At 47.8% G+C, this 13,410-nt stretch overlaps 2 protein-coding genes across 9 annotated transcripts in view; one reads left to right on the forward strand and one right to left on the reverse strand.

The window, feature by feature from the left end:
- Positions 1 to 768, reverse strand: part of KIF9 (kinesin family member 9) — a 56,257-nt gene extending 55,489 nt beyond the window's left edge. For 6 of the 7 annotated variants that reach the window (XM_084752630.1, XM_084752628.1, XM_084752625.1 and 3 more), the window contains exon 1: positions 508 to 768. Coding sequence is in view for 1 of the 7 variants with exons in the window: in XM_084752627.1 (XP_084608753.1) it covers positions 48 to 162 (115 nt within the window). In the remaining 6 variants the exon portion in view is untranslated. Of the gene's footprint in view, positions 1 to 47; positions 474 to 507 lie in introns of those variants that run through there. The other variant, XM_084752627.1, reaches the window with a different exon arrangement.
- Positions 769 to 912: 144 nt separating this feature from the next.
- KLHL18 (kelch like family member 18) overlaps positions 913 to 13,410 on the forward strand; it is a 47,393-nt gene continuing 34,895 nt past the window's right edge. For both annotated transcript variants that reach the window (XM_084752678.1, XM_084752679.1), the window contains exon 1: positions 913 to 1,114. In XM_084752678.1, the coding sequence (XP_084608804.1) occupies positions 986 to 1,114 (129 nt within the window). In that variant the 5' untranslated portion in view covers positions 913 to 985. The remainder of the gene's footprint in view (positions 1,115 to 13,410) is intronic.

The following is a 13,410-nucleotide window of genomic DNA, read 5'->3' on the forward strand; positions in this document are numbered from 1 at the left end:
CCAAAAATTGGCATCCAGGCAAAACCAGCCACATTCTTATTTCTCACCCAGTGTATGGAATCTTTTCCTAACGAGTGCATGACAGGTGGCCTTTGTCCCATTCTCGTCCCCCTCTGTAGGAAATTCCTCCTCTGCAGCTCGAACCGCTCGAAGTGTTGACATCGAAGATGCCTCCAGTTCGAAAACTGAAGACTGAAGTGTGTGACCGACCTCTGACACTCAACCTCACGCCCTCTCTGTCTAGGGCGAGTCGTGGGTCCCCGGTGGAGACTCGTGGGACTAGGGAACATTAGTTCAGAAAATACTTGTCCCTCTAAGCCGCGATTACGCTGAAAGGGGCACAGCGACAACGCGCTCTCCAGAGGTGGCTCGGTTTTTTGTTTTTGTTTTTTTATAAATAAAGGAGCCAAGAGGAGTTTGGAACTCAGCCACTGCCAGCAACCAGGGTGGCTATACCCACCAGGTTTCCCTTTTACCTAACCCCACCGGCGCGTGACCACTGCTCACCTCGCGAGGCAGTGGCGTTCTGATAGAGCGACAGCTATAACCGCAGAGACTTGCGAGAGTCCAGAAGGCAACCTGGACAGCCAGCCGATCGACTGTGTATACAGTCGCCATAGCAACGTGAAGCTTCCAGGGATCCCGGAAGTAGAGTAGGGTAGTGGTGGAATTTAGGTCCACGTTTCTTCGCTGAAAATACAGGTAAAGTCAGGGCTGAGCAAAGAAGACAGAGGTGCGGTCAGTTAACCTGGAAGGCTTAGAGCAGCTGTATATGCAAAGACGGGGTTTAGGTTGCGGGAAAAAGAAGGCAATGTATGAACCATGGAGCGGTACAGGGAGACTTCCGGTGCAGAGTACGGCGGCCGCGCGGGCTTGTGGGATTCCGGCTTCGCGCTCCGAGCTGCCGTCAGCGTGCGCCCTTGCCCCGCCCTGGTTAATGTGAAGCCCGCCGGTCAGGCCTGCGCAGTTGCGGCGGCCGGGGAAGATGGTGGAGGACGGCGCGGAGGAGCTGGAGGACTTGGTGCATTTCTCCGTGTCGGAGTTGCCTAGTCGTGGCTACGGCGTCATGGAAGAGATCCGGCGGCAGGGCAAGCTATGCGACGTGACGCTCAAGGTACCGTGGTCTGGGTGGTGGCTGGCTGAAGGGAAAGGGTCTGAGCGGGAAGGAGAGAGGGGTGGTGTGGACAGGGGAAGAGTGGTCCAGCAGACTGAGGGTGGAGAAAGGTTACAGGGGAACAGACTAGGAGAGAGAGCGGTGCCAAGCGCAGAGGAGGATTGAGGCCAAGTTGGAAGAGAAAAAGGGACAGGCGTTCAGCCATTGGAAGGAGAGATTGAGAGGTGTGCCGCTGACGCCCTAAGAGCTGGAGACCTTGGGGTCACCGCCTCCTTTTCTGTCACACAGACTAGAGAAAATGTTCTTATAGCAGTCTATGGAGGAAGGGGCGGTGGCTGAGTCCACATTCCGATGGGCACCACTAAAACGTCCTATTTTATCCTAAAGTCATTTCTTTGTGCTCCTTGAAGTTGGCGGTGCTGTTGTAAACGCTAAGCCTTCTCTTCAGGAGTCTTGGCGCCTTTAGAATCGGATCTGGAAATCTTGATGTGGACTACTCGGCTCCACACTGGAAAACAATCTGCCACCAACACCTTAAAAGGTCCTAGAGGCCAGGCTAAAGGACTGCTCGGTGAGAGGGACATATTTAACCACCTGTTCCCTACCAGCATTCCGGTCTGGTGTCAATGGCCAGTCCCCCCTCCTGTGCTTTGAATCATGCTGGGATGCCCCTTGAGAGCACCGCTGAGGCAGGTGGATCCCCTTTCGGGAGGGGAGATGTTCCTTGCCTGTGGTTTTTCCTGTTGGACCTTGCCTGGAAGGCTCCTAGTGTCTCTGTGTGTGACACTCCCTCTTCCTGTTTCAAAACAACAGAAAGACACAGACACCTTTTAGCTTTTATTTGCTATTTGGTTATGGAAACATTTCTTCTCTGCATATTCGAATCAGACTGGTAAAATAGGATGGTTGTCAGGTGCACGCCTTTAATCCCAGCACTCGGGAGGCAGAGGCCGGCGGGATCTTGAGGTCAGCCTGGTCTACAGAGCGAGTACCAGGACAGCCTGGGCTACACAGAGAAACCCTGTTTCAAACAAACAAACAAACAAACAAACAAGGATGGGTAAAACAACCTGAGAGTTTGGCTTTGGAGACAGAAGAACCCACGTTAAGATACTAGCTGTAACCTTGGGCGAGTTACTTATCGCTCTAAGCTTAAATTTTCCAAATGTGAAAATAAAGATGATTCTTACACCTATCGGTGAGGATTAGATGAGCTATTTCGCATTCTTTGTGTAACACTTGTAATAACCTGTTCATCAATCCTGAAAGCAATGGTTTTCTATTAGAGTAGCGACGTGGTTGGAGAACGGGCCGATCTTCTCAGCTAAGAGAGGGAAACCAAGAGGATTAAGGAAAATAAGCTGGACAAAAGGATGCAGCAGATGGCAAGGCCAGGAGAGATTTGGAAGCAGAAGAGTGATCGAATTGTGGCAGTTACATTTGGGATAAGTAGAGACCAGTGACAAGCAGCAATAAGAAAGAAGATTTAGGTTAAGATTTAGGCTGTGCACTGGAGATAGGCTGGTTGGGTAAAGGTGCTTGCTGCCAAGCCGGATGACTTGAGTTCAATCCCTGGGACCCACATAATGGAGAGAGAGAGAGAGAGACCTGACTCCTGAAAATTGACCTCTTCCCTCCACAGGTGTGCTGTGGCACATGTGCACAAACACACAAATACCGAGCATGATTGTGCAAACCTCCCAGCACTCGGGAGGCAGAAGCAGGTGGATGTCTGTGAGTTCGAGGCCAGTCTGGTCTACAAAGTGAGTCTGGGACAGCCAAGGCTAACACAGAAAGACCCTATCTCAAAATAACCAAAAACAAAACCCAAAACACACAAACATGCACACATACAGAATAGATAAATAACATTTTTAAAAGATTTATTTATTCACCCATCTTATGTATATGAGTGCTGTGTCTTCATACACACCAGAAGAGGGCATCAGAGCCCATTAAAGGTAGTTGCGAGCCCCCATGTGATTTCTGGGAATTGAATTCAGGACCTCTGGAAGAGCAGTCAGTGCTCTTAACCTCTGAGCCATCTCTCCAGCCCTAAAAAAGATTTTTAAAAAGATTTAAGCTGTAAAGGTAGATGAATATGGTCACAGATACTTATTTCCATAAAGCAGTACATTTTGCTTCTGCATTTAACATAAATGCTGAATATACGAAACCTATAGCAGAAGTTGCTTGTCTGTTTCCCCCCACCCCTGGAAAATTCCGTCCAATCAAAGGAATGATTCTATCATTCAAATGTCGTTCCAATTGAGAGTATTAGTCTCAGTAACTTTGTTAGCTTCAGGCCAGGGTTCCAAGGACCTGCATAAGAGCTTAGTTTAGAACTAGACACGGCTCTAGGTAGCATGTGAGAGCCCGGTGGTGAAGGGAGCCACAGAAAGGCCAAGCTCACCAGCTCTACATCTTACTACTCACAGCAGCTGCTCTGCAGACTCTGTCTCGGTTTCTCATGGTCTTTCCTCAAACTTGTAGTGAGTCCAGACTGGTTTTCAAGTAAGCAGGCTCTAAAAGAACAGGCTAGAGGCTTTCTGGCATGTGATGATTTCGTAACCAGCTGCCCACCTATTAGGGTAGTGGTTCTCAAACTTTGATGGATATTGGAATCACCTGGTGGCCTTGTTCGTGAGCGCTCACCCTGGACTTTGTGATTCATAGGTCTGGCATGGGCCCCGTCGGAGCTCACCAGTGATGCTGTCTCCATCTGAACCACATTGTGAGAACCACTGCCCTTTCAGGATGTGTTTGGAGTCAATGCATCCTCTTTGTATTCACTGATGCCCTAGTTACCCAAGTCTGCAGTCACGAGGTCATCCTGTTGAGAGTGTAAGCCACCTGTTTTTTGTTAGGGCAGTGACGGTTGCTTGCCTGGTAGAGGGGACCAGTCCTGCCTGTTTTGGGCCCCTCCTCATGACACACATCCAGAGGAGACTGTCGTTCCCAGTGCTTGGACTTGGAGGCTGTTCCGCAGTTGCTTGACCTCTGCAGTGCTCAGAATTCTCCAAGTCAGGCACAACCTTGTCTGGTTTTCATCTTGTAATCATTCATTAGTGTTTCTAATCTCTCGCTGCGCGGTATTTTCCTTGGGAATCTTGCTGTTTTTGATGGCCTGAGAGGCAGTGTGGCACAGGCTCTGCTTGCATCTGAATCCTGGCTCTGCCACCTCATACCTGACAAAACTCAAATTCCTTAAATGTTAGTCAGTTTATTCTTCTGTAAATGGACATCATTACTAAGGATTCAGCTAGTTAGTAAACTTCAAACTTCATATAATAAGTGCTCAGTGAGTAGTAGGTATTTGTGTTTTATTGCTTCTTTCTTACTTTATTTTATTTTTTTGATTTTTTTTTTTTGAGACAGGGTTTCTCTGTGTAGCCCTGGCTGTCCTGGACTACTTTGTAGACCAGGCTGGCCTCGAACTCACAGAGATCCACTTGCCTCTGCCTCGTGAGGCACTGTGCTCAACTATTTGTGTTTGGCTTTTTGAGACAGGGTCTTGGGATTCTGAGCTTGGCTTGGATTTGCTATGTAACTGAGAATGGCCTTGAATTTATAATCATGTCCCACTACACTTGGTCTCAGTGCGCAGTTTTAAATTTATCTTAGTTTATTTACGTTCCTTGGCTTCAAAGGGACTGGGATCCACTGCTCTACCTCAATAGTTTGCATTTAATAGTTGAGACCAAGGCCAGAAAGGGCTAGTTCAAGGTCACAGGCTGAATTAAGCAAAAGTAGGGTTAGACCTGTAGTTTCTATGCTCCTGACAGAGTTACGCGGTTGCAACTTTGATTTAAGGGGCTTCAGTGCGGCTGCACTCACCCTCCCCTACCTATACGGTCTCCTCTTTCTTCCCCAGCAAGAGTGAGTGTGAACACTCACAGGCTTCTCACACCCTCAACGTTCACTGTGAATATTTAATTTTCCTTTTGGGAATATTTAAACTTAAATTCCTTGGGAGTCTGTTGGATAGTTAAGGAGGGGTGTGACAGAAAAGAATAATATATTCGAGTGTTTTTGTTTTTTGTTTTTCTTTTAAATCACATGTTAGCTTAGATATAGTGGCACAAACCTTTAATCCCAGCACTCTGGAGGGAGAAGCTGGTGGATCTTTGTGAGTTCCAGGCCAGAGCTACATAGTGGGACCCTGTCTCTAAATTAATTAATTAGTTAATTAAAATTAGAACTAAAAAAAACCTTTATTTGTGATAACTTGAATATTTTGTGGGGGGGATTGGTTTTTCAAGACAGGGTTTCTTTGTGTAGCCTTGGCTGTCCTAGAACCAGCTCTGTAGAAGAGGCTGTCCTTAAACTCAGAGATCTGCCTGTCACTGCCTCCTGAGTGGTGGTGGTGGTTGTTGTTGTTTTTGTTTTTGAACTTGTATTTATCAGAAACAAGACAAACAAACCCCATGGTCCTTCTCTTTGGCAAATCCTTTCCCCTTAATGCCCGGGAGGATGTGGAGCAGGACTTCTTAGCAACCTGTGGATGTGGCTGAGGTCTGGCTAAAGAAGTCTGTGTCCATGGAGGTTCTCATCGTCTGTCCCACTTCATGTCCAGGCTGTGATACCAGGCTCACCTGGGTCCGGCCAGTTGGGCCGAAGCCCCGCCTCCTTTCTCATGAACTCTCCAGCCATCAGGCGGTTTATTTCTACGTTCCCCTCAACTCACATAATCCTTTTTTCTAAATTTGTGAAAGAGGAATGGAGAGACTATTACTGAACCTGCATGCTTAGAATCCACAGACTTGTCAGCCTCCAGGAGAGAAGGAAGGGCCGCGCGTTTGTGTTACGTAAGGGTGGGTGTGGGGCGCACACTGTACCACGGCACATGTATGAGGGTCAGAGTACAGCTCTGTGGAGTTGGCTCTCCCACCTTTACCAGAGGGGCTTGTATGGCAACCATCTCTCCTGTCCCTGCTAAAAGTCCCAGAACTAATATCTGGGAATTCAGCCTCCATGGGGTAATGTCTTTTCCATGAGTGAAGGGCACACGCGGCATTAGAACATTTTCTTTTGATCCACAAAGTCACTGAAACTGGCTCTATGTGCGGCACACGCGAGTCTAGAGTCCTGCCCCGTTCGGAATAGAAATGTAGGTGGAGAAGGAAAGGAAGCCAGACTTGTTGGTGCATGCCGTTTCTGCCACGGATAGTGCAGTGTGTTATACAGGGCTAATTACAGAGCTGGAAGAACCGTGTTAAAAGGAATCCATAGAGGTCTCTATTAAAACCATTTATTTTGTAGGTCGAAAAGCCTGAAGCTTAGAGCTATTAAGGGATTTGTCCAAGGCCCAAACCTGTATTAGCTGAGAGCCAACATAGCTATTTTTGTATGGATGGAAGCAGTGCTTTTACGCCCTCTGTCAGATTACTCACCTGCACTGTGGATGGCATGAAGCAGAGCAGGGTACCACCAACCCACCTTTAGTGTCGCTTATGAGCCTGGAAGGCAGTGAGTGTGTCTTAAGTTCAACACCACAGATCTGGTGCAGCAGAGAAGAAAATAAAGGCTTTTGGGTGGCTGTTTTCTAGATGTAATTTATTTACTTTTAAATTTTATTTGTTTATTTATTTATTTTGTGGGTGCATGGGGGTGTGGCTTTGAGACAGAGCCTCACTCTGTAGTTCAGGCTGGCCTGAAACTCTGTGTATCCAGAACTGCCTCAGACTTGGTGATCTTCCAACTTTGGAGTGCTGATTAGGGTGTGAGCTGCCATGCCCAGCTGTAGACATTTGTTTTGGATTCTTTTTGATTTTGAAAAGATGTTGTATAGGAAAACTTACACTCTGACTAGTCATTGATTAGTTTATCCCCAACACTTTCTCCCTCCTGTTTGGTTGGTTGGTTGGTTGGTTTTTCAAGACAGGGTTTCTCTGTGTAGCCCTGGCTGTCCTAGACTCGCTTTGTAGACCAGGCTGGCCTCGAACTCACAGCAATCCACCTGCCTCTGCCTCCCAAGTGCTGAGTAAGAGGGGGATGGGGAGAGAGGGATGGAAAGAGAGGAAGAGAGAGAGAGCCCTTAATGCTGCTGACATGTGGGGCTGTGGCAAGCTGGAGGTGCAGCAGTCTGGAAAGCCTTTTGCCAGTGGAGTGCCATCCATGGGTTCTCCGATGCTAGGAGCTCAACTGGGTGGCTATCAGAAGCCCATGTTTGGGGGAGGGTGTCACACTGTACACAGTTCCTTTATTGTTTTTTGCATTAGACTCCAGTGTTTGCTCCTTAGCACCACCTGGTTTAGCTTCATCATGGGAGAATGAAACTATATTGTCTTTCTCTCTTTCTTTTTGTTAATTTTTTTGTTTTGTTTTGTTTTTGCTTTTTCTTTTTTCTTTTTCCGAGACAGGGTTTCTCTGTCCTGGACTCACTTTGTAGTCCAGGCTGGCCTCAAACTCACAGACATCCTCCTGCCTCTGCCTCCCTGAGTGCTGGGATTACAGGCTTACATTACCATGCCCGGCTCCTCCAAACCCAGCTCCACATTGTTTTTCTAAAAGTGTGTTCCTAACGCTGGGCATGGTGGCACTCACCTTTAATCTCAGCACTTTGGAGGCAGAGGCAAGCAGATCTCTGTGAGTTCTAGGCCAGCCTGATCTACAGAGTCCAGGACAGCCAACGCTTCACAGAGAAACCCTGTCTCAAAAAAAAAAAAAAAAAAAAAAAAAAAAAGACAAAATAAAACAAATTTTAAAAGTGGATTCCTAGACTTTCCTAAATTACAAGCATGGCCCCTACCTTCCTACTTTCAGCTTGTTGACGTTTGGCACTCTCGTCTCTTTGGAATAGAGCCATCCAGCTTCTTTGTGGTTAGCTTATATGCCAGCAAGACCGAAGAGAGAATGCCCAAGCAGCTGACTGCGTCATTTATTCTAGCTGGGAACAAAATGAATGAATCGAAATGTGTGTGAGCCACAAATTAGCAAACCCAGTAAGTACGTGGGGATTTGTAGGTAAGTTTCAGTCATGGCTCCTCATAGCTTGAAAGGCAGCTATGCACGATACACTTAAGAACTGGAATGGCGCCGGGCGGTGGTGGTGGCGCACGCCTTTAATCCCAGCACTCGGGAGGCAGAGGCAGGCGGACCGCTGTGAGTTTGAGGCCAGCCTGGTCTACAAAGTTAGTCCAGGACAGTCAAGACTACGCAGAGAAATCCTGTCTTGAAAAACAAAAACAAACAAACAAAAAGAACTGGTATGGCTGCATTCTAATAAAGCTGTTGGCAAAAGCACGTGTGCAGCACAGTTTGCCTCTAGCTGATTGGCGTCAGTGTGTTTTGATGGACCTTTGTAGGTTAGTTACAATTGCTCTGTGAGCCCTACATACAGTATCTAGGAATTGGAAGCATCTCTTACTAAACAGTGTGGCTGAGGCGCTAGGGATGGAGTTCAACTGTGGAACACTCAGCATAAGAAAGGCCTGCTTTGTCTCTAGTGCCACAGGAAGAAGAGCAGTAAAGATGGCTTCATGAAAAACTCTCAATTTCCAGGCTACTGCAGGTGAACCCAACTCTGTTATTCTGGCCAGTGGATGAATAACCCACCTAGGAGAAGTTACTATTAAAATTTGAAGTTTGTTAGTAAAGTGTCATATCTCTATTAGCACAAGAAGCTGAATATTTCCATATTGCTAATGAAAGGCACCAAACTCCCTTTCTGTCTCAATTGAAACTGAGGATGCCAAGCTACTTGCAGAATAATAGGCATTTATAGGCAGAAGTGTTTGAAATGGGGCTAGGGAGATGGTTCGGCTGTAAAGTGCTTGACTTGTAAGCATGAGACCCAAAGGCTGGGCAAGGTGGCGCGTGCTGTACTCCCAGCACCGGCAAGGCAGAGACAGATGCATATCCGGGGTTCACTGGCCTATCTGGCAAGTTCCAGAACAGTGAAAAACAGTCTCAACCTGAGGAGTGACACCAAGATTGTTCTCTTACCTCACACCCATGAATACACACATGCACACCCCACTCGTGCGCATAGTCCACAGGCATGCATGCAGACAAAATACTCATACACACATAAAATAAAAATAGAATTCCAGGCCAGGTGTGGTGGCGCACACCTTTAATTCCAGCACTCTGGAGGCAGAGGCAAGTGGATCTATCTTTGAGGCCAGCCTGGTCTACAAAGTGAGTCCAGGACAGCCGAGGCTACACAGAGAAACCCTGTCTCAAAAAACCAAATTAATTAATTAATTAAAGAGTTCCAGGTGCATGCCTTTAATACCAGCACTTGGGAGGCAAAGGCAGGTAGATCTCTGTGAGTTCAAGGCCAGCCTAGTCTACAGGATGATTTTCAGCACAGGCGACACAGGGTTTCTATTACTGGGAAGAGACGCCATGACCATGGCAACTCTTTTTTTTTCTTTCTTTCTTTCTTTTTGGAGACAAGGTTTCTCTGTGTAGCCTTGGCTGTCCTGGACTCTTTGTAGACCAGGCTGGCCTCGAACTCACAGTGATCCACCTGCCTCTGCCTCCTGAGTGCTGGGATTAAAGGCGTGCGCCACCACCGCCCAGCCGTTGGAACTCTTATAAATGAAAACACTTAATTGGGCTGGCTTACAATTCAGAGGTTTAGTGCATTATCATCATGGTGAGAAACAGGCAGCCCTGGTGCTCAAGAAGGAGCTGAGAGTTATTTATCTTCATCCCCAGGCAGCCTGCCCCCACAGTGACACACTTCTTCCACCAAAGCCGCACCTCCTAATAGTGCCACTCCCTCTGGGTCAAACATTCAGAAGCATGAGTCTATGGGGGCCACGCCTATTTAAACCACCACAGCTTTATGAATAAATGAATGAAGCCATGCAGTAATTATACTTACCTGTGAGTCAAGGCAGAGTGTTAGGGGTAAACCTAATAAAAGGTAGGATTTCTCCATGAGGAGAGCACAGGTTTTTACCTGTACTTCCTTTTTTTTTTTTTTTTTTTTTTTTTTGTTCAGGGGAGATGGTGGTAATAACCAGAGCTAGAAGGCAATACTTTTTTTGTTTGTTTGTTTTTGTTTTTTTGTTTTTTTTTTGAGACAGGGTTTCTCTGTGTAGCCTTGGCTGTCCTGGACTCACTTTGTCGACCAGGCTGGCCTTGAACTCACAACCACCACACCTGACTCAAGGCAATTTGCTTATGTTTTTAACTTACTTCATTTCGTTCATTCATGTGTGCCCGGTGTACGGTGTATTTGTACCTGTCCCTGTGTGTGTGCATGCATATGGAGACCAGAGACCAACACTGGACATCTCTCTCAGCTGCTCTTTACGTACGTTTTTGAGACAAGCTCTCTCAGTGAACCTGGAGCTTCTTTTTCTTCTTCTTCTTCTTTTTTTTAAAGATTAATTTATTTATTATGTATACAGCATTCTGCCTGCAGGCTAGAAGAGAGTACCAGGTTTTGTTATAGATGGTGGTGAGCCACCGTGTGGTTGCTGGGAATTGAACTCATGACCTTTTGAAGAGCAGTCAGTGCTCTTAACCTCTGAGCCATCTCTCCAGCCCAAACCTAGAGCTTCTTACCTGGGTTCGACTGAATGACCAGTGAGCTCCCAGCTCCCAGGATCCTCCTGCCTTCCTCCAAAGGGTTCCAGACACATGCCACCTCACCTTGGTTTTTAGGTGGTGCTGGGATCTGAACTCAGGTCCTCGTAACTGTGCCATAAGCTCTTTACCACTGAGCTAATCCCACAACCCCAGGAAAATGTGTTCTTCTGCATGCTGAAAATCAGGTTATGGACTTGTGAGGGGAGCAGGGGGTGGAGCAGAGCTAGGGACAATCAGTGCTTCTAAGGTACCTCTGCCTTACTTTGGGTAAACTGATAGATTATCACTCTGCCCAGAGGCAGTGGGAAATGCAGAAGCGGCAGGTGGCAGCTAGCAGCTGGGAGGATTTAGTAAAGATCTGCTGATTGAAATGACTGCTCCATTATTCTAAGCTGCTCATCAAAATCCTCCTCCGCCCCTGCTGACTCATCGTAATCGTAAGGCCAGCCCTTAGGATGGACCTGCTGGCTGGCAGCCTGCTGACTTTTCTAGTACTGCCAGCTGTGTTTTCCGTACTCACAGACTCTCTCGCTTGCCCCTCTTGCTCTTCCTCACTAGTTGCCCACAGTCTCCTGCAGTAACTGGCTGGCTGTGGTCTGTGCTGTGTATCCTCCAGGGCTTGTGTTTGTCATGCTCTGGGAGTGACAGACACATCTGTTGGGCAGGGTCATGTCCATGCTTCAGGGCCCCTTCATCTGTTCTCAAGGAGACAGAAACCAACCAAACCTTACCCACCCTGTAGAGCATGCTCTGCGCATTTTCCCCCATTAATTAATTAATTTACTTTACATCCCAATGGCAGCTTCCCCTCCTTCCTTCCCTCTCCACGGTTGTTTTTGAGGCAAGGTTTCATACACCCTGGCCGGTCTCAAACTAGCTCTGTCACAGATGACCTTGCCACCATCCCTCAAGTGTTGTGACCATAGGCGTGTGCAGCCACTGGGTCCTGAAGCACTCTGCACTTGTGTTTATGTTGGCTGTGGTCACAGGTTCACACACTTCTCTCCCTGCCCGACCCATGTGTTTCTGTTTGGAAGGGACCTGCGCTTGGTTTTCTTCTCTTGCCCTGTCCCAGCCTCCGTGGGTCTCTGTGAGTCTCCCTTTCCTTCCTGTGTAATCAGTCACTCGTCTCCTATTGCACCTTCTGTTGAAGGTGCCTTTAAACGCTTGTCATTGGACCAGTGGCGTCCGCATTGCTTTGAAGCCCGTTAGACACGCAGAGCTTAAGGGACCCACCTCAGCCCTCCTCAACTAGTGATTCGTTTTCTCTAGCCAGGCTTTCTCTGTGTAGCCCTGGCTGCTCTGTAGACCAGGCGAGCTTAAACTTAAGAGCTCTACCTGCTTCTGCCTCTGCCTCCCAAGTGCCCCACCCGCCCAAGTTTTGGTGGAATGTACTTTGAAACACTGACACCACCTCAGGCTGAACCTAGTGTATTTGAAGACACTCGCCTCCAGTTCCCAGCCCTGTGAGTTCGGAGGGCTAGTCTTGTTTCTGCGTCTGGACAGTGTTCCGGGCTGGTGGGCAGATTACCAACCCTTAAGAGAAACGGCCTCCCGCTCTCCCCAGACAGTTTCTTACGTGCTAACTAGCCTGTTAGAAGCCCACCTGAGCAAAGGAGCTGGGGTAGCTCTTTGATTTCTTCAGGCTGTCTGCAGCCTGGCCCTTCCACGCCCACTGAGGTTTCAGATGGCGTTGAAGAGCAGCACTTCCTCCACCATGCCTCCTGTAACTCCCGACTTCGCAAGATTCCACCAGTCTGGAGCAGAAGAGGCCAGTTAAAAAGATGGTTTATTGGGGCTGGAGAGATGGCTCAGTGGTTAAGAGCACTGCCTGCCCTTCTAAAAGACCTGAGTTCAATTCCCAGCACCCACATGGCAGCTCAAAACTGTCTGTAACTCCAAGATCTGACACTTTCACACCAATGCACATAGATTAAAACTAAAATAAAATATTTTTTTTTAAAAGATGGTTTATTAACAACTCTATTACTTATTTCAGATGCAGGCCTTTTTATACAACAAGCGTTAGGCTTCGTTACACACAAACCCCCCTGTGGGCTGTTATGGGCTATCTACACTCTTTCCTGTGTGGGGAGAAGGCTCAGCTCGGCTGCAGGGATATTCATAAGGGATAATATGGTGTGTGCCACTCCCGCACGACGGAGAGCACTGACGGTCTAGAAATCCCAGGAGGCCTTGGTGCATTTGACCTGAACCTCCAAAGCTGAGGAGTAATTCGCTAAACAGAAAGCTGGGAGATAAAGATCCAGGCAAGTCGACAGAGACATTTTTTGGGACTTTCCAGCAGCTTAAAGGAGAGATATGGGGGTGGGTAGAGCCCAGTAGAACAGGTAGGGTAGGTTGAGTTTGGGCCAAAATAGTGGGAATTGCTATGAGCAGACACAGTTACATATTAAGTGTGCTCATCCAGCAGCTGCTGCTACACTGACAGGGTGGCTCAGAGGGTGAAAAGCCTGAGTTCCATCCCTGGGACCCTCGTGGTGGAGATGATTGCCAGCAGCTGGAGTTACAGGTGGCTGTGAGCCGCCTAACATGGGTGCAGGGAAGCAAACTTGGCTCTTTGGGAAGAGCAGCAAGTGCCTGTAGCCGCTAAGCCATTTCTCCAGCCGCTCTCTCTCTGGCTTCATTCATGCCTTGCTATGTTGTTCAAGTCAGTCTTTACCTGCTACGCTCAGGTAATTCCCCTGCCTCATCCAGTGTGTCTGGAACTACAGGTGGTCACTATC

Source organism: Acomys minous, assembly GCF_964271855.1.
Source record: "Acomys minous genome assembly, chromosome: 13".
Classification (NCBI taxonomy): Eukaryota; Metazoa; Chordata; class Mammalia; order Rodentia; family Muridae; genus Acomys; species Acomys minous.